Source organism: Kogia breviceps, chromosome 11 (genome assembly GCF_026419965.1).
Source record: "Kogia breviceps isolate mKogBre1 chromosome 11, mKogBre1 haplotype 1, whole genome shotgun sequence".
Lineage (NCBI taxonomy): Eukaryota > Metazoa > Chordata > Mammalia > Artiodactyla > Physeteridae > Kogia > Kogia breviceps.
Genome location: NC_081320.1, coordinates 30,052,983 through 30,079,442, shown reverse-complemented (window position 1 = coordinate 30,079,442; position 26,460 = coordinate 30,052,983). Strand labels below are relative to the sequence as shown.

The window sequence follows — 26,460 nt, the reverse complement described above, 5'->3', positions numbered from 1 at the left end:
CTCTGTGTAGCTCACCTCCATCCACATCCTGACCCACTGAGTACCACCTGGGGATCTTTCAGGGAATTCTGGTTCACATGCCCAAGAAGAGAACATGCCTAGATCACAAATGATCTTTGGACCTATTTCGACAGAGCCCACAATCTCAGGCTACTTAATGGGCCATAGACCTCCAATGGCTAGACTGCTCTGGATGTGGGCACACCTCCTCCCCTGTTCCTCAGGGACTTCCTCTCTAATCGCTTCAGGCTACTTAGACAACCACCCCATCTTCCCCCAGTTCATTAATGATAAAAGAACCTGCACTGGGGCTTCCCTGGTGGTGCAGTGGTTGAGGGTCCGCCTGCCGATGCAGGGGACGCGGGTTCGTGCCCCGGTCCGGGAGGATCCCACGTGCCGCAGAGCGGCTAGGCCCGTGAGCTATGGCCGCTGGGCCTGCGTGTCCGGAGCCTGTGCTCCGCAATGAGAGAGGCCACAGCAGTGAGAGGCCCGCGTAACAAACAAAACAAAACAAAACAAAACAAAAAATAACAACTGCACTAATTCGAGCCAAAACTGAGTTAATACATTGAGTTAATAATGACAGGTAGGGCTTCCCTGGTGGCGCAGTGGTTAAGAACCCACCTGCCAAAGCAGGTGACACGGGTTCGAGCCCTGGTCCGGGAAGATCCAACATGCCATGCCACGAAGCAACTACGCCCGTGCACCACAACTACTGAGCCCACGTGCTGCAACTACCGAAGCCATGTGCCTAGACAAGGGCCTTACACAGTATCTAAAGCCATGACAAGAAGAAACTAGGGGCCATGGGCAGAGACAGACAGGCTCCGACAGGCTCCAATCCCTATGACATTCCAAGGTGATCACATTGTAAGGGCTCGAGCACAAGAAAGCAGCCACTAACCAGCTACCCTGTCTCAAATATTTGGAGAAAGTCAATGCAAATACATACCTATGTATTATTCTTTTCTGATAACTCTTTCAGTGTATCCCTTCGGGCTTTGTGCAAAGCGATTCTTTGTTTTGTACCTGAAAAATGAGCGGCACATGTCAACGAATGAAACATGTCAGAGCAGACCTCCAAGGAGCTCTGCAGCTCACGAACCAGGAGCTCCGAGGTCTGGGAAAGAATCGTAAAAGTAGTGTAGAATCACAATATCTTTTTTTTTTGTTTTCGGTGGTACGCGGGCTTCTCACTGTTGTGGCCTCTCCCGTTGCGGAGCACAGGCTCCGGACGCGCAGGCTCAGTGGCCATGGCTCACGGGCCCAGCCGCTCTGCGGCATGTGGGATCTTCCTGGACCGGGGCACGAACCCGTGTCCCCTGCATTGGCAGGCGGATTCTCAACCACTACGCCACCAGGGAAGCCCGAATCACAATATCTTAAGAGCATCCTTTATATCAGCCCCCCTCTATCATATCACCGATCAGTGGGCATCAACCTATACAGGAACATTGCAGTGACAGACAACCCGGTACTCTCTAGACAGATCTAGGCATTGCTCGTTGCTACAGCAGTCTATATCAAATTCAGAATGACTCCCTGGCACGCATCAGTCCCAGTCTGCCTTCTGGCATGGTACACCCCAAGGCACACCTCATCTCTTTTCCATCTGGTGGTCAGACCCTGAATGGCCTTGAACAACGCTCTGCGGGCTTTGTTAGCTCTTCACGATAGGAGCCAGTGAAGGCTTTTAAGGAGAGGAGTGGCATGACTGATCACATTCCCCATGATCACGGTGACTGCTGGATGAAAAACAGACTGTGGGGGCCACGGTAGACACAGGCAGATCAGTTAGGAGAAGGCTCTTCAGTCACCGATGTCAGAGATGATGGTGGCTCAGGATGGAGAGATAGTAGGGGAGGTAGTGAGAAGTGGTCACATTCTAAAGATAATTTGAAGGTAGAGCAACAGGAGTAAAACGAAGAAAATCAAAATCCCATGTCCCAGAGATAACTGTTAATTTATTTATTCTAAGCAAACATGGTCCCCTCTAAAAACCACAAAGCTTGCCAAGGATGCTCTTCTCAGAGGTACTAACTCTTTACTCCTCAGCCTACTCCGGCCTGGCCTCCCCCTCCGCCACTCTCCCCAAACTGCTCTGATTAAAGTCACCAATTATCTCGAAGTTGCTCAACCTACGAGACAATGACCTGTCTGTCCTCAATCTTGTTTGGCTGGCAGCACATGGCATGGTTGAGCCTCCCCTCTTCCGTGATCTCTCTCTTCCCTGGGTTCGTCGACCACACACTCTTCCAGTTTTTCTCCCTACCCCTGCTTTTCAGTCTCTTTTGCTGGTTTCACCTCCTCCCCTCACATGTTGAGGGTGCACCTTAGCCGAGGACCCTCTTCCCTTCTAATTTCACACATCCTCCCTCACAAATTTATTCACTCCCATGGTTTAAAATATTAGCGATGATCATCTCCAAAGGCATCCCAACCTCACACCAACTGCGCAAAACACATGCCCACTCGGATGACTTAAGGGCATCTTCTACTCAACATGTAGTAAACAAAGCCTTGATCTTCCTTCCTAAGCCTTGTCCTCTGTCTCCAATTATGGATTCAACAGACACTTACTGAGCCCCTAAGATATGCCAAGCACTGGCAGGCACTGGAGATAAAATGATGAGGCAGGAGGGAAAGGTTCAGGAGAACAGAAGGTTATAGAAAGGGAACTTACAAATGTGTGTGAAATTAAAACTGTGTATGGTGCTATGAAGGAGCAGTTACATAAGGCTGTGGGAGTCTGTGTCAGCAGGGAAGAGACTGGTGGGGCTTGAGGAGGGCCTCCCTTAAGAAATAATCTCTGGGGACTTCCCTGGTGGCGCAGTGGGACAGAATCTGCCCGCCAGCACTATTTACAGTAGCCAGGACCGGGAAGCAACCTAAGTGTCCATCGACAGACGAATAGATAAAGAAGATGTGGCACATACATACAATAGACTATGACTCAGCCATAAAAGAAATGAAACTGAGCTATTTGTAGTGAGGTGGATAGACCTAGAGTCTGTCATACAGAGTGAAGTAAGTCAGAAAAAGAACAACAAATATCGTATGCTAACACATGTATATGGAATCTTAAAAAGAAAAAAAAAAGGTTCTGTTGAACCCAGGGGCAGGGCAGGAATAAAGACGCAGACGTAGAGAATGGACTTGAGGACACGGAGAGGGGGAAGGGTAAGCTGGGACGAAGTAAAACAGTAGCATTGACATATATACAATACCAAATGTAAAACAGCTAGCTAGTGGGAAGCAGCTGCACAGCACAGGGAGTTCAGCTCAGTGCCTTGTGACCACCTAGAGGGGTGGGATCAGGCGGGTGGGAGGGAGATGCAAGAGGGAGGGGATATGGGGATATAGGCATGCATATAGCTGATTCACTTTGTTATACAGCAGAAACTGACACACCGTTGTAAAGCAATTATATTCCAATAGAGATGTTTAAAAACAAAAACAAAAAAGGAAGCTGCCTGCCAAGGCAGGGGACATGGGTTTGCTCCCTGGTCTAGGAAGATCCCACATGCCGCAGAGCAACTAAGCCCGCGAGCCACCGCTACCGAGCCCATGCGCCACGACTACTGAAGTCCACGCGCATAGAACCCGTGCTCCGCAACATGAGAAGCCACTGCACTGAGAAGCCCGTGCACCGCAATGAAGAGCAGCCCCTGCTCGCCACAACTACAGAAAGCACACGCGTGGCAACGAAGACCCAACGCAACCAAAAATAAATAAATAATTAATCAATTAATTAAAACTTATATTAAAAAAAGAAAGAAAAGAAAGAAAAAAAATCTCTGCTGGGAATTCCCCGGTGGTCCGGTGGTCTAGTGGTTAGGACCCCGTGCCTCCACTTCAGGGGGCCAGGGTTCAATCCCTCGTTGGGGAACTGAGATTCTGCAAGCTGGCATCGCAGCCCAGATAAAAATGAAATAAAATAAAATAAAACAAGAAAGAATCTCTGATTCAAGGTCTAAAGGGTGAGAAAGTGTTTATCACGCCAATATGTGAGGAGAAAATTTTTCCCATTTCAGTAAGTAGCACCTCCATTTAACAATTACACACCCTTAACCCACATTCCCCACATCCAATTCATCACTAACTACTATTCACCTCCAAGCCATCACAAACCTTCCAAATTCGACTCTAACCTGCCTGCTTTACTCTATCTCCAAGGCCACCACTGTGCACAAAGCCAGTCTCCTAATGAATCTCCCCAAATCCAGTCCTGCCCCCTCCTAGCCATTCTCTTACACTAGCCCGTATGGTGTCTGAAAAAGGCATCTCTGCCAACCCCACTTCTCTCTTTATACCCTGCAATGGCTTCCCACCAAGTTTAGGATAAATCCCAAACAGTTGATGGACTGCAGGCTGAAAGACAAGAAGGAGGTAGGGAGGGTGTCAGGTTAGAAAGAGGGATGAAGGGTCTAGGCAAACAGCGAAAAGGGCTGAAAAGAAAATGATCAGCACTTGTACAACAGTCCTGATGCACGCAGGAAAATGCAGGAGTAGTGAAGGCATACCAATAGCCACTTTTGATTTCTGCAATGCCTTTGCAATTCCCAAAGTGCTTCATTTATAACTGTGATTCTCAAACCTAGCTGTACATTAGAATCATCTGGAGAGATTTTAAAAACTACCAATGACCAAGCCTCACCCCAACCCAACTAAATAAGAATATACACTTCACTGTATTAAATTTTATTTCCTGCCCCCAAACATCCATTAAGCCCCCGGGAGAAGGATAAAGGGATGTGACTAGCAATAGAGAGAACTTTTGTTCACAAGGGCCATGGCAAGCTTAGGCACTTTTGGTGAAATGTCTCTGGGAAGTACTGGCAGAGGAATAAAGTCAAACTGACACAGAAGTATTGCTTGCTGTGCATTTCCAGGCTCTGCCTTCTTTCTCATCTCTTGGTGGCAGGTGGAGGAAGAGGAGAAAAGATTAAACTTTTTTATAAACCGGCAGAATAAGCTTATAGCATCCTCTCACTATCTCTGCATAGGTTCTAGTCTCTGCAGCACTATAGAAGCTTTGCCCAAAGTAATGAACAGTTGAAAGTCAAATGTAATACTTCATCAGACGACTTAAAAATGCTTGCACACTGGAAAGGATTAAGTTGAAGAGAACAGAAATGGACCCAGAGCAAATTTGCCAAAAGAGAATATTGTGCTAAATGTACAGCCATAGCTCTTTTCCATATGAAGAAACAGTCAGAAGGAGAAAAGAACTTGGTCAAAATGACACAAGTAAGTAGGACAGAATCTGAGCTGTCTGTCCTAAGGGTTGTGTTCTTTAACCACCAGGCTAGCTTTTCTCAAATCTGATTCATGCATAGAATAATTATACCCCTCTGTTTGCCTTCAATATTCCCTGTTCATATGTATGCCTCCTGCAGTTTTAATATTGCCCACTTTGACTCCCCAAAGCAACCCAGAAGACACAATAATTTGGTCACTCTATCCATGGACCAGTGTGGTGGGACTGCCCAGGAAGCTTATTAAAAGTGCAGCTTGGGGCTTCCCTAGTGGCGCGGCGGTTGAGAGTCCGCCTGCCGATGCAGGGGACACGGGTTCATGCCCTGGTCCGGGAAGATCCCACATGCCGCGGGGTGGCTGGGCCCGTGAGCCACGGCCGCTGAGCCTGCGCGTCCGGAGCCTGTGCTTCGCAACGGGAGAGGCCACAACAGTGAGAGGCCCACGTACCACACACACACACACACAAAGTTGCAGCTTCCTGAGCCCTACTCCACATCTAGATAAGTTTTCTGAGGGTTGTCTCAAGAATCCAGGTACAAGTCTTTTAAAGTGCTTTTGCGGAACTCCCCAGGTGAGTCTCTCACTCTCCGAAGTTAAGAAACCGTTTATTCCGCCTCCCCCAGATGCCCAGCCAGGTCCTGTTAAGGTTGGAGTCCCCGCACCACATCACAGGGATGCTCCCAGCCAAGTCATCTCTGGAGCCTTGGAGAAGCTGAATGGTCTCATGCTGGCCCACCTGCCACGACAAACCTCCTCCAGAGCATTCCCCTTCACACTTCACCTTCTACCACTCCCAAAGGCAGTCTGCTCCAATGAGGCCTGACTTTGTCTGTCCTAACGGGCACCCGCTGATTCAAGCACTTTAGGAGTACAAGGTGCTGTGCTTCTCAACCAGGGTGGCCCAACTTCTAAAATGGTAGTCCAAGCAGTCTCTACCTCCCGGGCAAACCCCCTGTGCAACAGCCCCAGTAAACGAATGTGCCGTGTGGGCTTTTGCAAGGTCGGCAACAGGGAGTCCCCTCCTGAAGAAGGTTCTCTCACACTGCCACACTATCAACGGCTGCCCCAAATGGGGTTCCCTCCTGTGGGCCTGACCAGGCCAAGGGCAGAGTTGTCTCTTTCCTTCTCCGAGTCGGACCAAACTGTCTCAGTGACACCTCTTCGCGGTGTCGACCACGTCCTTCACGGGGGCTGCTGCTGAGCCCTTTATCTCATCCTTTCACGGAGGAGAGAGAGAGGACTCTAGTGATTTTTACTTCTAGGGGAGAGGGGAGTGTCATGACTATGCTGCCATTTCCTGTGATGTCCTTGTGTCACGAACTCGCTTCGAATTTCGTATTAAAATGGGCCCACCATTCCCATTTGGTGAGGTCATTCAGCACCCCTATTTTGCACCTTTGACGTCTCTCTCAGTCAACACTTGGAAATGTTTGAAACGGCATGAGCTTGTCCTCACGTTCCTATCAGCTGTAAATCCGGGGCCCCAACCTGAACCTAACCATCGAGCACAACACCTCTCCACTCCCTGTGTAACACTGGGCAGGCCCCTTCACCTCTGGGTCTTCTTGAGGCCTCAGGCATGAAAATGGCAGGGTGCTATGAACTTATATTTGGGGCAGGACAAGGTCGAGAAGAGTGTGTCTTTGCTTTTACTCTTCCAAGCTGGAATGCCTTCCCTCTCCTCCCCATGGGTCCAAACGTCACTTGTCCTTCAGGCCCACTGCCGAGGAGCCTTCCCTGATTCCCCAGTCCACACAAATCTCTGCCTCTTAGGGTCAGGGCCGTACAACCTAGCTGTCTCTTTCAACGTTCATTTTGCCTCTCAAGCCAATCTCAGGATGTGGTTCTCTCTTGCCCTCCCGTGGCCCCTGGGGCTGTTCCAGCCCACCGGCACGCCCCACGTGGGGTGTCGACTACAGCAGGGCATGGGTGGGGAGGCCCAGGTGTGAGGGGCCAGGCAGAGTGCCTCTGCCTCCACCCTGCTCTCCTCCACAGAACTGCCCCTCCTGCTGAAGCCTGCCCCTCAAGCCGATGGTTCCTTATATGACCTCACCGGAATTCCACAGATTCCACGGCAGTTTAACTGTGGAAACACGCTCCCCTCAGAGAAACTTCCCTGCCGGTTCTTCACCAGATACCATTCTCTTTGGTGGCCTGAGAGAGGATGTCTTACCAGATCCTCTATATCTACTCAAACCTGTTCTCTGTTCCCTGGCTGGGCAGTGCACGAGGTACACCCAGACCAGGCATCTGTGCAAGAGGCATGGGGTACACACAACCTCACCGGGCTGCCACATGTTTCTGTGGGTCTTGCCCAGTACATACACCTGAGTGCTTTCCCAGATGTACGTGATGCCAGTGACCTGAGACACCTTCAGGATCCCACCGTGCTCACTGCTGAGGATGACAGAAAGCTCATCCCTGGACTAGTGTGCAGGAAGCTCCTGATCTTTATAAAGGGAGCCTAACGCCTTGGGCTACAGGATGCTTCCATTCACATCTTTTCCTCATTGGCCCCTTAGCAAAAGACAAGGGCATTTTTTGTTGGCAGATGGTAAATGGAGCAGTTTGAGGAAGAGGGCCACTCTGGAACCGCACCTTCAAACCCAGGCACCTCTGTGCTCTCATGTAGACGACATCTATATAAGGGTCCCCTCAGACACATCCCATACGGAGCTGCTGAGTACTAGGGGAGAGGGTGGTGCCCTCTTCGTGGGAAGGCCGGAAGAACCAAGGGGGGTGAGGAAGTGCTAGTGAGACTGGAGGGCTGAGGAGATGGTGTCCCAGGAGGCTGGGTTGATGTGAGCCGAGACTTGGTACCCAGAACCCGGTTCTGAGTCTCCGGATCACTCTGCCTCAGTATTCGGCCTTGTTCTACTCTAGATACAAGTATCCGAGGGCAAGAGTTCAGTGTGGCTGAGACAAGCAGTATAAATGGGGCCCAGGAGCGGAGCCTAACGTGGGAGGGGTTCTTAACCAAGTTAGATTAGAGTATTCTCTTCCAAGCCTTGACAGGCATTTGCATGAAAGCCTCAGAAGTGACAGGCTGCAAGAAATGTTTTCTCTGTTGTGGAAGGGAGAGATGGAGAGGATCATGAGCGCGATGACTCTCGGGCTCTACCGTTTTCCCTGGAAACGGTCAAGAGACTTCCTCATCGGCTGCAGCCGTAGGCTCTAGGAATTGCTCTTGCAGCCAGTGTCCCTTCTCTAAGGACTCCTAGAGGTGATGGGCCAAGGCTGTGTTTGGGTTGTCAAGTAGATTAAAGGTCTTCAGCCAGAAACTGGGAGAGACTTGAGAGAGGGAGATGCTGGCAGGAGACTGTGCACAGCAGAAGTGACTGATCACTTCTGATTTTCTTTGCTGCAGCAGCGGCGGCTCCCGGTTCTCCTCCGACACCTGGTCACTGCCATGTCCTCTACCGAGGTGTGGAGGAACGCAGTTGGGCTGGCACAGGGAGACAGACTGCCTGCTTGGTGGCTACCGGGCCCACGGGGATGCTCCTTTGGCCATGCCAGCAAAGGCCGAAGCAGAGAAGCCAGGCCCCAGACGAGCTCCCAAGAGAAAGCGCGCTCCGGAAGAGTCGGACCAAGAATCTCGGTTGCTCCAGACCCAAGCTCCGGCGATTGCAGCGTTCACTCAGCTAACGATTACGAGGTGCTGTGATTCGCAAGCACAGTGGCCCCACCTCCGGGCGCACCCCCTGTGCAACAGCCCCAGTAAACGAATGTCCCGTGTGGGTTTTTGCAAGGTCAGCAACAGGGAGTCCCCTCCTGAAGAAGGTTCTCTCACACTGCCACACTATCAACGGCTGCCCCAAATGGGGTTCCCTCCTGTGGGCCTGACCAGGCCAAGGGCAGAGTTGTCTCTTTCCTTCTCCGAGTCGGACCAAACCGTCTCAGTGACACCTCTTCGCGGTGTCGACCACGTCCTTCACAGGGGCTGCTGCTGAGCCCTTTATCTCATCCTTTCACGGAGGAGAGAGAGGACTCTAGTGATTTTTACTTCTAGGGGAGAGGGGAGTGTCATGACTATGCTGCCATTTCCTGTGATGTCCTTGTGTCACGAACTCGCTTCGAATTTCGTATTAAAATGGGCCCACCATTCCCACTTGGTGAGGTCATTCAGCACCCCCATTTTGCACCTTTGACGTCTCTCTCAGTCAACACTTGGAAATGTTTGAAACGGCATGAGTTTGTCCTCACGTTCCTATCAGCTGGGAATCCGGGGGCCCAACATGAACCTAACCATTGAGCGCAACACCTCTCCACGACCTGTGTTAACACTGGGGAGGCCCCTTCACCTCTAGGGTTTTTTAAGCCCTCGGGTGTTAAAATGTGAGGGTTCTATGAATTTATATTTGGGGCAGGACAAGGTCGAGAAGAGTGTGTCTCTGCTTTTATTCTTCCAAAATGGAATGTCTGCCCTCTCTTCCCCATGGGTCCATATGTCACTTGTCCTTCAGGCCCACTGCCAAGGAGCCTTCCCTGATTCCCCAGTCCACACAAATCTCTGCCTCTTAGGGTCAGTGCCATACAACCTAGCAGCTGCCTCCTAACGTTCATCTTGCCTCTCAAGCCGATCTCAGGATGTGGGTCTCTCTTGCCCTCCTGTGGCCCCTGGGGCTGTGCCAGCCCACCGGCATGCCCCACGTGGGGTGTCTACTAGACTAGGGCATGGGTGGGGAGGCCCCGGTGTGAGGGCCCAGGCAGAGTACCTCTGCCTCCACCCTGCTCTCCTCCACAGAACTGCCCCTCCTCCTCAAGCCTGACCCCCAAGTCACAGGTTCCATAGGATGACCTCACTGGCTAGTGAGGACCTCACCGGCATTCCACAGTTTCCATGGCAGTGTAACTGTGCAAACAAACTTTGCTGCCCTCAGGGAAACTTCCCTACCGGTTCTCCACCAGAGACCAATCTCTTTGGTTGTCTGCGAGAGAATGTGTGACCGGATCCTCTACATGTATTCCCACCTGTGCTCTGTTCCCTGGCTGGGCGGTGCAGGAGAAACAGCGAGACCGGGCACCTGCGGAAGAGGCGTGGGGTACACACAACCTCACCTGGCTGCCACGTGTGTCTGTGGCTCTTGCCCAGTACGTACACCTGAGTGCTTTCCCAGATGTAAGTAATACCAGTGACCTGGGACACCTTCAGGATCCCACAGTGCTCACTGCTGAGGATGACAGAAAGCTCATCCCTGGACTAGTGTGCAGGAAGCTCCTGATCTTTATAAAGGGAGCCTAACGCCTTGGGCTACAGGATGCTTCCATTCACACCCTTTCCTGATTGGCCCCTTAGCAAAAGACAAGGGCATTTTTTGTTGGCAGATGGTAAATGGAGCAGTTTGAGGAAGAGGGCCACTCTGGAACCGCACCTTCAAACCCAGGCACCTCTGTGCTCTCATGTAGACGACATCTATATACGGGTCCCCTCAGACACATCCCATACGGAGCTGCTGAGTACTAGGGGAGAGGGTGGTGCCCTCTTCGTGGGAAGGCCGGAAGAACCAAGGGGGGTGAGGAAGTGCTAGTGAGACTGGAGGGCTGAGGAGATGGTGTCCCAGGAGGCTGGGTTGATGTGAGCCGAGATTTGGTACCCAGAACCCGGTTCTGAGTCTCCGGATCACTCTGCCTCAGTATTCGGCCTTGTTCTACTCTAGATACAAGTATCCGAGGGCGAGAGTTCAGTGTGGCTGAGACAAGCAGTATAAATGGGGCACAGGAGCGGAGCCCAACGTGGGAGGGGTTCTTAACCAAGTTAGATTAGAGTATTCTCTTCCAAGCCTTGACAGGCATTTGCATGAAAGCCTTAGAAGTGACAGGCTGCAAGAAATGTTTTCTCTGTTGTGGAAGGGAGAGATGGAGAGGATCATGAGCGCGATGACTCTCGGGCTCTACCATTTTCCCTGGAAACGGTCAAGAGACTTCCTCATCGGCTGCAGCCGTAGGCTCTAGGAATTGCTCTTGCAGCCAGTGTCCCTTCTCTAGGGACTCCTAGAGGTGATGGGCAAAGGCTGTGTTTGGGTTGTCAAGTAGATTAAAGGTCTTCAGCCAGAAACTGGGAGAGACTTGAGAGAGGGAGATGCTGGCAGGAGACTGTGCACAGCAGAAGTGACTGATCACTTCTGATTTTCTTTGCTGCAGCAGTGGCGGCTCCCGGTTCTCCTCCGACACCTGGTCACTGCCACGTCCTCTACCGAGGGTGTGGAGGAACGCAGTTGGCCTGGCACGGGGAGACAGACTGCCTGCTTGGTGGCTACCGGGCCCACGGGGATGCTCCTTTGGCCATGCCAGCAAAGGCCCAAGCAGAGAAGCCAGGCCCCAGACGAGCTCCCAAGAGAAAGCGCGCTCTGGAAGAGTCGGACCAAGAATCTCGGTTGCTCCAGACCCAAGCTCCGGCGATTGCAGCGTTCACTCAGCTAACGATTACGAGGTGCTGTGATTCGCAAGCACGGTGGCCCCACCTCCGGGCGCACGCCCTGTGCAACAGCCCCAGTAAACGAATGTCCCGTGTGGGCTTTTGCAAGGTCTGCAACAGGGAGTCCCCTCCTGAAGAAGGTTCTCTCACACTGCCGCACTATCAACGGCTGCCCCAAATGGGGTTCCCTTCTGTGGGCCTGACCAGGCCAAGGGCAGAGTTGTCTCTTTCCTTCTCCGAGTCGGACCAAACCGTCTCAGTGACACCTCTTCGCGGTGTCGACCACGTCCTTCACGGGGGCTGCTGCTGAGCCCTTTATCTCATCCTTTCACGGAGGAGAGAGAGAGGACTCTAGTGATTTTTACTTCTAGGGGAGGGGGGAGTGTCATGACTATGCTGCCATTTCCTGTGATGTCCTTGTGTCACGAACTCGCTTCGAATTTCGTATTAAAATGGGCCCACCATTCCCACTTGGTGAGGTCATTCAGCACCCCTATTTTGCACCTTTGACGTCTCTCTCAGTCAACACTTGGAAATGTTTGAAACGGCATGAGCTTGTCCTCACGTTCCTATCAGCTGTAAATCCGGGGCCCCAACCTGAACCTAACCATCGAGCACAACACCTCTCCACTCCCTGTGTAACACTGGGCAGGCCCCTTCACCTCTGGGTCTTCTTGAGGCCTCAGGCATGAAAATGGCAGGGTGCTATGAACTTATATTTGGGGCAGGACAAGGTCGAGAAGAGTGTGTCTTTGCTTTTACTCTTCCAAGCTGGAATGCCTTCCCTCTCCTCCCCATGGGTCCAAACGTCACTTGTCCTTCAGGCCCACTGCCGAGGAGCCTTCCCTGATTCCCCAGTCCACACAAATCTCTGCCTCTTAGGGTCAGGGCCGTACAACCTAGCTGTCTCTTTCAACGTTCATCATGCCTCTCAAGCCAATCTCAGGATGTGGGTCTCTCTTGCCCTCCCGGGCCCCTGGGGCTGTTCCAGCCCACCGGCACGCCCCACGTGGGGTGTCGACTACAGCAGGGCATGGGTGGGGAGGCCCAGGTGTGAGGGGCCAGGCAGAGTGCCTCTGCCTCCACCCTGCTCTCCTCCACAGAACTGCCCCTCCTGCTGAAGCCTGCCCCTCAAGTCGAGGGTTCCTTATATGACCTCACAGATTCCACGGCAGTTTAACTGTGGAAACACGCTCCCCTCAGAGAAACTTCCCTGCCGGTTCTTCACCAGATACCATTCTCTTTGGTGGCCTGAGAGAGGATGTCTTACCAGATCCTCTATATCTACTCAAACCTGTTCTCTGTTCCCTGGCTGGGCAGTGCACGAGGTACACCCAGACCGGGCATCTGTGCAAGAGGCATGGGGTACACACAACCTCACCGGGCTGCCACATGTTTCTGTGGGTCTTGCCCAGTACGTACACCTGAGTGCTTTCCCAGATGTACGTGATGCCAGTGACCTGAGACACCTTCAGGATCCCACCGTGCTCACTGCTGAGGATGACAGAAAGCTCATCCCTGGACTAGTGTGCAGGAAGCTCCTGATCTTTATAAAGGGAGCCTAACGCCTTGGGCTACAGGATGCTTCCATTCACATCTTTTCCTCATTGGCCCCTTAGCAAAAGACAAGGGCATTTTTTGTTGGCAGATGGTAAATGGAGCAGTTTGAGGAAGAGGGCCACTCTGGAACCGCACCTTCAAACCCAGGCACCTCTGTGCTCTCATGTAGACGACATCTATATACGGGTCCCCTCAGACACATCCCATACGGAGCTGCTGAGTACTAGGGGAGAGGGTGGTGCCCTCTTCGTGGGAAGGCCGGAAGAACCAAGGGGGGTGAGGAAGTGCTAGTGAGACTGGAGGGCTGAGGAGATGGTGTCCCAGGAGGCTGGGTTGATGTGAGCCGAGATTTGGTACCCAGAACCCGGTTCTGAGTCTCCGGATCACTCTGCCTCAGTATTCGGCCTTGTTCTACTCTAGATACAAGTATCCGAGGGCGAGAGTTCAGTGTGGCTGAGACAGGCAGTATAAATGGGGCCCAGGAGCGGAGCCTAACGTGGGAGGGGTTCTTAACCAAGTTAGATTAGAGTATTCTCTTCAAGCCTTGACAGGCATTTGCATGAAAGCCTCAGAAGTGACAGGCTGCAAGAAATGTTTTCTCTGTTGTGGAAGGGAGAGATGGAGAGGATCATGAGCGCGATGACTCTCGGGCTCTACCGTTTTCCCTGGAAACGGTCAAGAGACTTCCTCATCGGCTGCAGCCGTAGGCTCTAGGAATTGCCTTTGCAGCCAGTTTCCCTTCTCCAGGGACTCAGAGAGGTGATGGGCCAAGGCTGTGTTTTGGATGTCCAGGAGATGAAAGGTCTTCGGCCAGAAACTGGGAGAGACTTGAGAGAGGGAAATCCTGCCAGGAGACTGTGTACAGCCGAAGTGACTGATCACTTCTGATTTTCTTTGCTGCAGCAGCGGCGGCTCCCGGTTCTCCTCCGACACCTGGTCACTGCCACGTCCTCTACCGAGGGTATGGACAAACGCAAGTGGGCTCCAGTAACTCCGTGGGAGTCTCTGTCAGCAGGGAAGAGACTGATGGGGCTTGAGGAGGGCCTCCCTTAAGAAACAGTCTCTGGGGACTTCCCTGGTGGCTCAGTGGGTCACAATCCGCCTGCCAGCACTACTTACAATAGCCAAGACATGGAAACCACCTAAGTGTCCATCTACCAACGAATAGATAACGAAGATGTGGCACATACATACAAAAGAATATTACTCAGCCATAAAAGAAATGAAACTGACCTATTTGTAGTGAGGTGCGGTGGATATATCTACAGTTTGTCATACAGAGTGAAGTAAGTCAGAAAGAAAAAAACCAATACCATACGCTACCACATATATATGGAATCTATTTTATAAAAAGGTTCTCATGAACCTACAGGCAGGGCAAGAATAAAGACGCAGATAGAAAATGAACTTGAGGACACGGGGAGGGGGAAAGGTAAGCTGGGACGAAATAAGAGAGTAGCATTGACATATATACAATACCAAATGTAAAATAGCTAGCTAGTGGGAAGCAGCTGCATAGCACAGGGAGTTCAGCTCAGTGCCTTGCGACCACCTAGAGGGGTGGGATCAGGAGGGTGGGAGGGAAATGCAAGAGGGAGGGGATATGGGGATACAGGTATGCATATAGCTGATTCACTCTGTTACACAGCAGAAACTAACACACCACTGTAAAGCAATTATACTCCAACAAAGATGTTTAAAAACAAAAAATCAATCCGCCTGCCAATGCTGACGACATGGGTTTGCTTCCTGGTCCGGGAAAATCCCACATGCCGCGGAGCAACTAAGCCTGCGAGCCACCACTACTGAGCCCATGCACCACAACTACTGAAGTCTGCGTGCATAGAGCCCGTGCTCCGCAACATGAGAAGCCACTGAAGTGAGAAGCCCGTGCACCGCAACGAGAAGTAGCCCCTGCTCGCTACAGCTAAAGAAAGCACACGCGTGGCAACGAAGACCCAACGCAACCAAAAATTAATTCATCAAGTAATTAAAACTTATATTTAAAAAAAAGAAATAAAAAAAACTCTGCTGGGAATTCCCCAGTGGTCCAGTGGTTACGACCCTGTGCCTCCAGTTCAGGCGGCCTGGGTTCACTCCGTGGTTGGGGAACTAAGATCCTGCAAGCTGGCATCAAAGACCAAAAAAAAATGAAATAAAATAAAATATAATAACACAAGAAAGAATCTCTGATTCAAGGTCTAAAGGGTGAGAAGGTGTTTATCAGGCCAATATGTGGGCAGAATATTTTTCCCATTGCACTAAGTAGCACCTCCATTTACCCAATTATACATCCTTAATCCATATTCCCCATAACCAATTTATCACTAACTCCTATTCACCTCCAAGCCATGAGTAACCTTCCAATTATGACTCTAACCCGCCTCCTTTACTCCATTCTCCAAGGCCACCACTGTGCACAAAGCCAGTCTCCTAATGAGTCTTCCCAAATCTACTCCCGTCCCCTGCTTTGCATTCTATTACAGTAGCCAGTATGGTGTCTGAAAAAGGCATCTCTGCTAACACCACTTCTCTGTTTATACCCTGCAATGGCTTCCGACCAAGTTTAGGATAAATCCCAAACTGATGATGGATGGCAGGTTGAAAGACAAGAAGGAGGTAGGGTGTTAAGCTAGAAACAGGGATAAAGGGTCTAGGCAAACAGCGAAAAGGGCTGAAAAGAAAATGATCAGCACTTGCACAACAGTCCTGATGCAGGCAGGAAAAATGCAGGAATAGTGAAGGAATACCAATAGCCACTTTTTATTTCTGTAGTGCCTTTGCAATTCCCAAAGTGCTTCATCGATAACTGTGATTCCCAAACCTCGCTGTACATGAGAATCATCTGGAGAGATTTTAAACGCTACCAATGGCCAGGCCTCACCGTAAGCCAATTACATCACAATATACAGTTCACTGGGGCAGGAATTTTGTCTGTGTCGTTCACTGTACATGTGAAAAGTAAATGGCACATACATGGTGCTGAGAAAAGTTCCTGAACGAATAAATGAATGAAGGAATGTACCACTATCACCTAAGATCCAAGGAAGAATTCTTTTCAAACCCTAGGGAGTCACCAGGCAATGACAGTTACGATGGCAGCTGTGGGAAACACAATACCAAGTGACACTAACACTGCCAGGTGCCGACACTGGTTTCCACAATAAGTAAACCTTTCTCATTTCTAAAGTACTATACTGTGAAATACGCATGTCAGTAACAGCTAGATGTTACTCAATGTCTGCTGTGAGCAGGAGGAAAAGACAAGGGTCTTACACAGTATCTACAGCCATGACAAGAAGAAACTAGGGGCCATGGGCAGAGACAGGCTCCGACAGGCTCCAATCCCTGTAACATTCTGAGGTGATCACATTGTAAGGGCTCGAGCACGAGAAAGCAGCCACTGACCAGCTACCCTGTCTCAAATATTTGGAGAAAGTAAATGCAAATACATACCTATGCATTATTCCTTTCCCATCATTCTTTCAGAGTATCCCTTCGGGCTTTGTGCAAAGCCATTCTTTGTTTTGTACCTAAAAAACGAGTGGCACATGTCAATGGATGAAACATGTCAGAGCAGACATCCAAGGAGCTCTGCAGCTCACGAACGAGGAGCTCCGAATCCTGGGAAACAATCGTAAAAGTAGGGTAGAATCACAATATCTTAAGAGCATCCTTTATATCAGCCACCCTCTATCATATCACCAATCAGTGGGCATCAGCCTATACACGAACTCTGCAGTGACAGACAACACAGCACTCTCTAGACAGATCAAGGCATTGCTCGTTGCTACAGCAGTCTATATCAAATTCACAATCTGACTCCCTGGCACGCATCAGTCCCAGTCTGCCTTTTGGAATGGGACACCCCAGGGCACACCTCATCTCTTTTCCATCTGGCACATTTCCCAAACACATGAGGACAATGTTGTTCTTCCTAAAGTTCTCTGCTCCCACGTCACCCTCCTAAATCACTCCTTCCTGTGTTTAGGACTTTCAGGAGCCCCCAAGGGTTTCGCACCCCAAGGACATGACAAGCATTGGCATCAACGTGCCTGCTACAGATTCTGGGAAAGGGGCAGGGCCACACAACAGTCTGGCAAATGTGACTGACTACCTGACGTGAGAGTACATCGGACAACCTCAGCCTCTCTTCAGTCCTCAGCCTCTATCCAAGGTTTCTCCATAGCACACTATTGACATTTTGGGCCAGCTCATTCTTTTGGGGTGGTGGGGAAAGGCTGTCCTGTGCCTTGTACGATATGTGGTACCATCCTGGCCTCTACCCACTAGATGCCTGCAGCACCGCCCCGACCAGATGTGACCAAGGAAAATGTCTCCAGCCATTGTCAAACGTGCTGGGGGAAGGGTGAGGGCAAAATCACCCTCACTCAAAGGCCACTGCTCTATCCAATGGCTCTGCTCACCCATGAGTACTCAAAACGCTCTCCTCTGCTGCCTTAACAAGTAACTCCAGAAAGTCCATCGTGTATTAAAATGCTATATGAAATTTAATAGTATGTATCTCTATAACGGTATCTCCTGACATGAAAGGAATACTCTTTCTCCAGATGTTAAGAACCTCCCAGGTGGTTAATCCGCATTTACCTTATCTCCTACCACAAGCAATGGAAAGGACAGAAATGATCTGACACCAATTTTCGGATTCCGTTCAAGAAGTACCAGTAGTGTAAGGCTTTTTTGCAACCTGAACAACCGAATTCAAATAGAATATTCTGCCTGACCATGGCTTTGTGAGACAAGCCACAAACCTGTAGCAGGACCCTCCTCGCTGCTGTTTATGGAATTGAGGTAGCTGACAGGAAAGCAGGTGGAGGTGCAGGTAAAACATCACCACAAGGCAATGGAACATTATCTTTTGCCATACTTCCCCACATATAGCCATTGCTGGCTTTTGCCAGTTAAACTGTCAGAAGAAAATACCCATTTGGCAAACACATTCATGAAATTTACCCATATCTCCTACTGTTTGCAAGCCAATGGAAGGCATCAGCTGCACTGCAGTGACCAAGGCTACCTAGTATCTATGTTCAAATATAAAGCCGGGAATCTATTCTAAAGATAAAAAGAAATTCTTACGATACTCTAGTACCCATTTGAACCTTTATTACCGTATTAAGTGCTTGCCATGTAAATATTACGTAACAGCGTATAACCCTAGAGGGCCACTTTCCTGCTTGCAATGGAGTGGAACATTCTAAGTACAGCGAGCATATATCCCCCCCAAATGCAAGTGTCAAGGAAGCAGAGACTTTGCTTTATTCACAACTGTATCCCTAGGACCAGAACAAGTCTTGGCATATAAGAAACGTTCAATGAATTATCTGTTGAATGAATAAATGAATCACAGGTTTTCTGGATAGTATTATCTTAACATACTTTTTAATAGTAAATTTGAAAGGAATTTGCTGTACACACACATGCCACTGACTTGCCGCATGATTTAACTCACAAAGCAAAAAAACATACTTTTGTCAAACTTCATGTCCTCAAAATGTGAGCAGCATCATTACACAGACTCATAGGGTAGGGTTAGTCACCAGATTTGTATACAAAACTCAGTCTCAGTTGCCTTCACTTACAAAGTGATCCACTGCCTCTCCTTTCAGTTCCCGTAACTACTTCACTTCAACTATTATACCAATGGCAATAGCCACCTAACGTCTTTTCTGCCTTTCAATCCATCCAAAACACTTCCACCGGACCATTCTTACTAATGTACTATTTGATTACAACAACCCTGGTTTATTCTCTTCTCCCTATGGCACCCTATTACCTAATCATAAATGCCAATGATCATCTTCATGGTAAAGCACGCACCTGCCAAGGGCTTCTCATTATCATCATTTAATCCTCACAATGCGATAAGGCGCGTTTGGTTTTTATTCCACTACACAGAGGCTGCAGACTGAAGCTCAAAAAGGCCAAGTAACTGGAAATGGAGTTTTGAACTCAGGTTGTCTAACTCCAGAGCTGGAGCACTTAACCCATATCCTAGTGCCTAGCTGGCACGAAGGGCTCTTTAAGATACAGCCCAGCCTACCTCTTCACTTTTCTCTCCTACTCCCTCACCTTCAGGAGGGTATATAGGTTTTATTTCACACTCCCAATCCTATCACTTTGCTGTGGCTGCATGAACTAAGAGAGAGTCTGAAACCAAGCGCGGGCTTAGCAGGAGGCAATGCTGTGGTATGAAAGCAATGCCTGTGAGAAGCTAAGCACCATGCATCCCTGCCCCCCTCTCATGTCCCGTGCTGTGGTCACATACATTCATTCTCCCCTTGCTGACATTATTCCCACTTGAAATGTGTGTCCCCATCTGCCATCTTGAATCACCCTTCAGGGGTCATCTCTAACACTCTTATAAAGCCCTTTTCTTAACCCATTACTAGCTTCCCGACCCTCCAGCTCTCTCAACCCTCAGAGTCTACTTTTTCCCTGGCTCATGTTGTGCTGCCTCAACCCCCAAATCAGCTCTCTATATAGTGGGCTGGTGCCCTGTGTATAAATCTCTACCTTCTGACATAGCTAGCAAAATACCTCGAAATTAGCAGATGTTCAGTAAACATCGGACGGGCTTCCCTGGTGGCGCAGCTCTTGATAATCTGCCTGCTGATGCAGGGGCCACGGGTGCGTGAGCTGGTGTGGGAAGATCCCACATGCCGCAGAGCGGCTGGGCCCATAAGCCTGTGCATCTGGAGCCTGTGCTCCACAACGGGAGAGGCCACAACAGTGAGAGGCCTGCGTACCACAAAAAAAAAAAAAAACACAAAAAACTGACAAACAACTTTTACAGTTACTCAAATCTGTCCGACAAAGAATTTGATCAAGTTTATTGTAATGATTGCATCAGTCATCAGATATCCATAACTGTGTCCAGGCCTATAAACGTAAACTCTTGATAGCTCAGCATGACAAAAAGATAGCACAGCAATCATTTTGTCCTCTGAATGATATACTGGGTAAAACATCACCACAAGGCAATGGAACATTATCTTTTGCCATATTTCCCCATGTATGGCCTCAGCTGGCTTTTGCCAGTTAAACTGTGGGAAGAAAATACCCATTTGGCAAAGACATTCACGAAATTTACCCATATCTCCTACTGTTTGCAAGTCAATGGAGGGCATCAGCTACACTGCAGTGACCAAGGCTACCTAGTATCTATGTTCACACATAAACCCAGGAATCTACTCTAATGATAAAAAGAAATTCTTACGATACTCTAGTACCCATTTGAACCTTTAGTACCGTATTAAGTGCTTGCCATGTAAATATTACGTATCAGCGTATAACCCTAGAGCGTCACTTTCCTGCTTCCAATGGAGTGGAACATTCTAAGTACGGCGAGCATATATCCCCCCAAAATGCAAGTGTCAAGAAAGCGGGGACTTTGCTTTATTCACAACTGTATCCCTAGGACCAGAACAAGTCTTGGCATGTAAGAAACGTTCAATGAATTATCTGTTGAATGAATAAATGAATCACAGGTTTTCTAGGATAGTATTATCTTAACATACTTTTTAATAGTAAATTTGAAAGGAATTTGCTGTACACACACATGCCACTGACTTGCCGCATGATTTAACTCACAAAGCAAAAAAACATACTTTTGTCAAACTTCATGTCCTCAAAATGTGAGCAGCATCATTACACAGACTCATAGGGTAGGGTTAGTCACCAGATTTGTATACAAAACTCAGTCTCAGTTGCCTTCACTTACAAAGTGATCCACTGCCTCTCCTTTCAGTTCCCGTAACTACTTCACTTCAACTATTATACCAATGGCAATAGCCACCTAACGTCTTTTCTGCCTTTCAATCCATCCAAAACACTTCCACCGGACCATTCTTACTAATGTACTATTTGATTACAACAACCCTGGTTTATTCTCTTCTCCCTATGGCACCCTATTACCTAATCATAAATGCCAATGATCATCTTCATGGTAAAGCACGCACCTGCCAAGGGCTTCTCATTATCATCATTTAATCCTCACAATGCGATAAGGCGCGTTTGGTTTTTATTCCACTACACAGAGGCTGCAGACTGAAGCTCAAAAAGGCCAAGTAACTGGAAATGGAGTTTTGAACTCAGGTTGTCTAACTCCAGAGCTGGAGCACTTAACCCATATCCTAGTGCCTAGCTGGCATGAAGGGCTCTTTAAGATACAGCCCAGCCTACCTCTTCACTTTTCTCTCCTACTCCCTCACCTTCAGGAGGGTATATAGGTTTTATTTCACACTCCCAATCCTATCACTTTGCTGTGGCTGCGTGAACTAAGAAGGAGTCTGAAACCAAGCGCGGGCTTAGCAGGAGGCAATGCTGTGGTATGAAAGCAATGCCTGTGAGAAGCTAAGCACCATGCATCCCTGTCCCCCTCTCATGTCCCGTGCTTTGGTCACATACATTTCATTCTCCCCTTGCTGACACTATTCCCACTTGAAATGTGTGTCCCCATCTGCCATCTTGAATCACCCTTCAGGGGTCATCTCTAGCACTGTTATAAAGCCCTTTTCTTAACCCATTACTAGCTTCCCGACCCTCCAGCTCTCTCAACCCTCAGAGTCTACTTTTTCCCTGGCTCATGTTGTGCTGCCTCAACCCCCAAATCAGCTCTCTATATAGTGGGCTGGTGCCCTGTGTATAAATCTCTACCTTCTGACATAGCTAGCAAAATACCTCGAAATTAGCAGATGTTCAGTAAACATCGGACGGGCTTCCCTGGTGGCGCAGCTCTTGATAATCTGCCTGCTGATGCAGGGGCCACGGGTGCGTGAGCTGGTGTGGGAAGATCCCACATGCCGCAGAGCGGCTGGGCCCGTGAGCCGTGGCCTGTGAGCCTGTGCGTCCGGAGCCCGTGCTCCGCAACGGGAGAGGCCACAACAGTGAGCGGCCCGCGTACCACAAAAAAAAAAAAAAAGAAAAATTGACTGGAAAGTAAAGAGGTTCCCAAGCATCCCCTCCCACACACAGTTCCCCCTATTAGCTACATCTTATATTAGTGTATAGTGTGGTATATGTTACAATGTATGAACCAATATCCATACACTATTATTATTATTATTATTACTTTTTTTTTTTTGCAGCACGCGGACCTCTCACTGTTGTGGCCTCTCCCATTGCAGAGCACAGGCTCCGGACACTCAGGCTCAGCCGCCATGGCTCACGGACCCAGCCGCTCCGCGGCATGTGGAATCTTCCCGGACCGGGGTGCGAACCAGTGTCCCCTGCATCGGCAGGTGGATTCTCAACCACTGCACCACCAAAGAAGCCCACATACACTATTATTAATTAAAGTCCATAGCTTACATTATGATTCACTCTTTAAATGTATTATGACGTGTCCACCATCACTGTATCATATTTGTTAGATGTATTAATCATTGTGAAGAACAAATTGTGGCGTCATTGATCTTTTCTACTTCATTAATTTATGGTTTATTATTTCTTTTCATCTACTCACTTTAGAGTTATTGTACTTTTTCTCAGTTGTCAACTGGGAAAAATAAAAGCACCTTATTATTTCATTCAACCCAGGTTTTTCAGCCTTCCATAGACAGTTTCTTGGGCCAGTTCCTCACCCAATGTGCCTCAAATCCCCAAGTCTTCTTTCAGTATCTTAGGTCTAACTTTTTAAATTCAGTTTTGCTTCTCTATCTCCTCTTCTCTATGTTACCAGTCACCTGATAAATCCAGATGAGTATACTGTAAATTCACTGAAGGAGGAACATCTCTACCTTTCTACTGCAAATAAATTATTCCAATTTCTTTCAGTTCACAGTTAAAAACAAAGGTCTCTATCATTTCATTTCCTAAAAAATGATCTTCATCATGACCCTCAGGCTTCAGAAACCTTCTCTGGTACTTAGGTTAGCCTTCAAGGTCTTTGTAATCTGATACATTTTTTCTACCTGCACCTTTTTCTCTCTCAGTATAGGCAAACGTTCCACTCAAATGAAGCACAATCCACAAATTAGCCTTTATGCATTTTATCCACATTATTACCCACTGTGAAGCATCTCTTCCACCTGTGAAATTTTCCACAGTCATGCCAGGTTATCAAATGACTGGTTGCAAAAACTCATTCTTGCACTTATAAAATATTAATATAAAGTAACATAAAGCAATCTAGACATAACTTTTTCTCAACAATCTATTTTATCTTGCTAAACGAACTGGCAGTTTCTTAGATGCATGAACTATACTTCATACTTTTTCGATCTTTAAGAACACAACGAAGGACTCATCACATTGTAGATTTGCTAATACTTACTGAAATGCAAGTATATATAAAATAGAACATACCTTGCCTGCCAGGCGACTGCAGATGATTCCATTGCTAGATATAAGAGAGTCAGCCACAGTAGTTTTTCCTGTTAAAGTAACAATAAAAATTTAAATCGATTTCTTTTTTTAAAGGGTATGGTGGGTAGATTGTATCAACAAACTTAACATCTAACCATAGAACTGGTTTAGTAAATATTTCCTATTTACCTATACTAAGTGAAGTGAGATACAACGGGCATGTTAATTAGAACTTTGAACAAAACATCATCTGGAAGGACACAGATTCCAGCACTCCACAGTGCTGTAATCTGTACTGCCAACCCTGCGGATCAACCTCACTTTAAAATCCGTCAAGCAACATTTTTTTTTAAGGACCGAAAAATATTTTTAATTGAGGCATAATTTACACAGAGCAAAATGCACAGTCTTAAGTGATAAGACAAACCACTGTACCAATCAAAATATAAAACATCTCACAGGGCTTCCCCTGTGGCGCAGTGGTTGAGAATTCGCCTGCAGATGCAGGGGACATGGGTTCGTGCCCCAGTCTGGGAAGATCCCACATGCCGCGGAGCGGCTGGGCCCATGAGCCATGGTCCGTGAGCTTGTGCGTCTGTGCGTCCGGAGCCTGTGCTCCGCAACGGGAGAGGCCAGAACATTGAGAGACCCCCGTACCACAAAAAAACAAAAACAAAAAACATCGCACGAGTTAAGCAGAATCATGTAACACAGGTTCTGAGGTTATTATGTCAAGGCTACAGACGTGTTATATTACAAAGCCATTTCAAAATACTTAAAAATACAAATACTTAAAAACTCAACTTTTCGTTTAAACGACAACAAAATATACTACATAGAAGAATAACAATCATTACTTAGCTGTGTTCCTCCCACAGCACACTTTTAAAGGAAATAAGACTTGCAGCTTAGCAAGCATCACTCTCATCTGCCCAGAACATCACTCCACTGACACATGCGGAGACGCAGCACTTAATTAATGAAAATAAGCCATTTGGAACAGATTCTTACCATGGTCAACATGAGCCAAAACACAGGTATTCCTGATGCTAGCCGTGTTTTTCTGGAGTGGAATCATCTTATCCAAACTATTGAGCACCACGGTCACTTATGTCCTGTGACTATTAATTAAACACGTATTACAAATGGCCGAAGATCGGGGCGTTAAAAGATCAAAGTTTCTACTGCTGGGAGCTGACAAGACTTCTCGAGTCCCTTAAAGTAAGAGCCCAACGGCTGCTTCCTGAAGGGACAGACCCACCCAGGCTCAAGTCCAATTTGAGCACTTCAACAAATACTGTACCACGACTGTACTTGCGGAGTTTACTCATCCTTCCGGATCGGCCATTTGCGATGAATCACAAAGCTCGTGGGGGTTGGGTGCACAGTGACACCTGGAACTCTGCCCCGTACTCTGTACTCGAGCATTATTTCTCCAGGTCAGCGATTACATACTGGAACGGTCTTATGCAGGAGGGAGAGAAGATGCCGACATCTCTCTCTTCCCCTGCTCGATCTTTTTCCAAGCCTCTCCTATCACTCCCACTTGCTTTCACTGGAGGTGAAACACCCAGCTTCCCGACTAAATTTTGGGGTCACGTGCAGGTGCAGTGAACATCTTCCATTCCTTTCCACACTGGGGAAACAAAGGAAAAACAAACCCTCAACTCTACATTCCCTTTATCCTCACTCCCTTTTTCTTTGAGGATCCCGGGTCCGCACTGAGAAACGGACGACCCGGCCCGGACACTACGTTCGGACGGCAGCCGCTCCCAGCCCGGGCTCACCCCTAGCCCAGTCCCCGCCCTTCCGCCGCGGCGACCCGAGACCGCCACTGCCTGGAGTAGGCGGAAGATGACGCCCGGACGCCTGCGGACCCGCACTTACCGGCTTCCGCCGACCAGCCAGTCCCCCTTGGACCCCAGCGCCCGGCCACACCACGCACTTCGCAGGCACCCAGACCTCCGCGTCCACCAAACGCACGCGCGTCAGGTGCGGGGCTGAGGACGCACGACCTTTGACCCGTCCGCGTCTCTGGCGCCGCCGGAAGTAGGCCGTGCGTCCGTTAAACCCGCCCCTCCCCGCCGACTGACTGGACTGAGGTCAGTGCGGTGGAGTTGCAGGAGCTGCGCGTGCGGAGGAGCTATGGAGCTGACCCCGGGAGCCAGGAGCATGAGGACCTGGAGTCTGTGTCAGATTTGTACCTCCGGGTAAGAAACGGCCGGTGTGGCGACCGCCGGGGCTTGGAAGCGAGCTGGGGTCTCGGGGAACGGAACCCTCAGAGTGGCCGCCCCGCCATGTTGGAGGACGCGGGGCCCAGCGACGCCTCATTTATCCCCGGGTCCGCAGATGCTCGCTGCTCACCCGCCAGCTACCTTGGGTTAAGCAGTTCTGCTTTGTCGGGTCCTATCCAGGGGCGCAAACTGAAATGCTATGGCGCCAGGCGGATAATATACACCTGTGTAGCAGCGGCTGGATGTCAGGCTGCCAAGTGTGGAGACCTGATCCGACGGGGACAGTGTATGCCCACAAAATTTCTTTTTAAATTTATTTATTTTTGTCTGTGTTGGGTTTTCGTTTCTGTGCGAGGGCTTTCTGTAGTTGCGGCAAGCGGGGGCCACTCACTATCGCGGCCTCTTTTGTTGCGGAGCATGGGATCTAGACGCTCAGGCTCAGTAGTTGTGGCTCTCGGGCCTAGTTGCTCCGCGGCATGTGGGATATTCCGAGACCAGGGCTCGAACCCGTGTCCCTTGCATTGGCCAGCAGATTCTCAACCGCTGCGCCACTAGGGAAGCCCCTATGCCCACAAAATTTAAAAAAAATAAATAAAAGGAAACGGAAGGAGAGTAGAACGGTGTGCAAGTCTATGGGTTTTCGACCCGTGTTACACTTTCTTC

General features: G+C 49.0%; 1 protein-coding gene and 2 long non-coding RNA genes across 8 annotated transcripts in view; 2 read left to right on the top strand and 1 right to left on the bottom strand.

Moving 5' to 3' along the window:
• LOC136792075 (dipeptidase 2-like) overlaps nt 1-40 on the top strand; it is a 34,959-nt gene extending 34,919 nt beyond the window's left edge. Inside the window, 1 exon segment of the mRNA XM_067006902.1 lies at nt 11-40. Within this exon segment, the coding sequence (XP_066863003.1) occupies nt 11-40 (30 nt within the window).
• Nucleotides 41-956: 916 nt separating this feature from the next.
• LOC136792137 (uncharacterized) lies at nt 957-25,578 on the bottom strand. Of its 3 annotated transcripts, none has more exons than XR_010835433.1 (6): nt 25,451-25,578; nt 24,878-25,199; nt 24,575-24,684; nt 23,564-23,631; nt 16,691-16,767; nt 957-1,029 (listed from the first exon to the last, which is right to left on the bottom strand). It is a non-coding gene; the product is annotated as an uncharacterized lncRNA (long non-coding RNA). The 3 variants fall into 3 exon arrangements; XR_010835431.1 differs by lacking the exon at nt 957-1,029 and adding an exon at nt 14,961-15,361 and having other exon boundaries at nt 24,867-25,199; XR_010835432.1 differs by lacking the exon at nt 16,691-16,767 and having other exon boundaries at nt 24,867-25,199.
• A 58-nt stretch (nt 25,579-25,636) lies between these two features.
• The window catches only part of LOC131765117 (uncharacterized), a 112,643-nt gene continuing 111,819 nt past the window's right edge, over nt 25,637-26,460 (top strand). For 3 of the 4 annotated variants that reach the window (XR_010835437.1, XR_010835434.1, XR_010835435.1), the window contains exon 1: nt 25,646-25,773. This is a non-coding gene — a long non-coding RNA (uncharacterized lncRNA). Of the gene's footprint in view, nt 25,774-26,460 lie in introns of all 4 variants that reach the window. The other variant, XR_010835436.1, reaches the window with a different exon arrangement.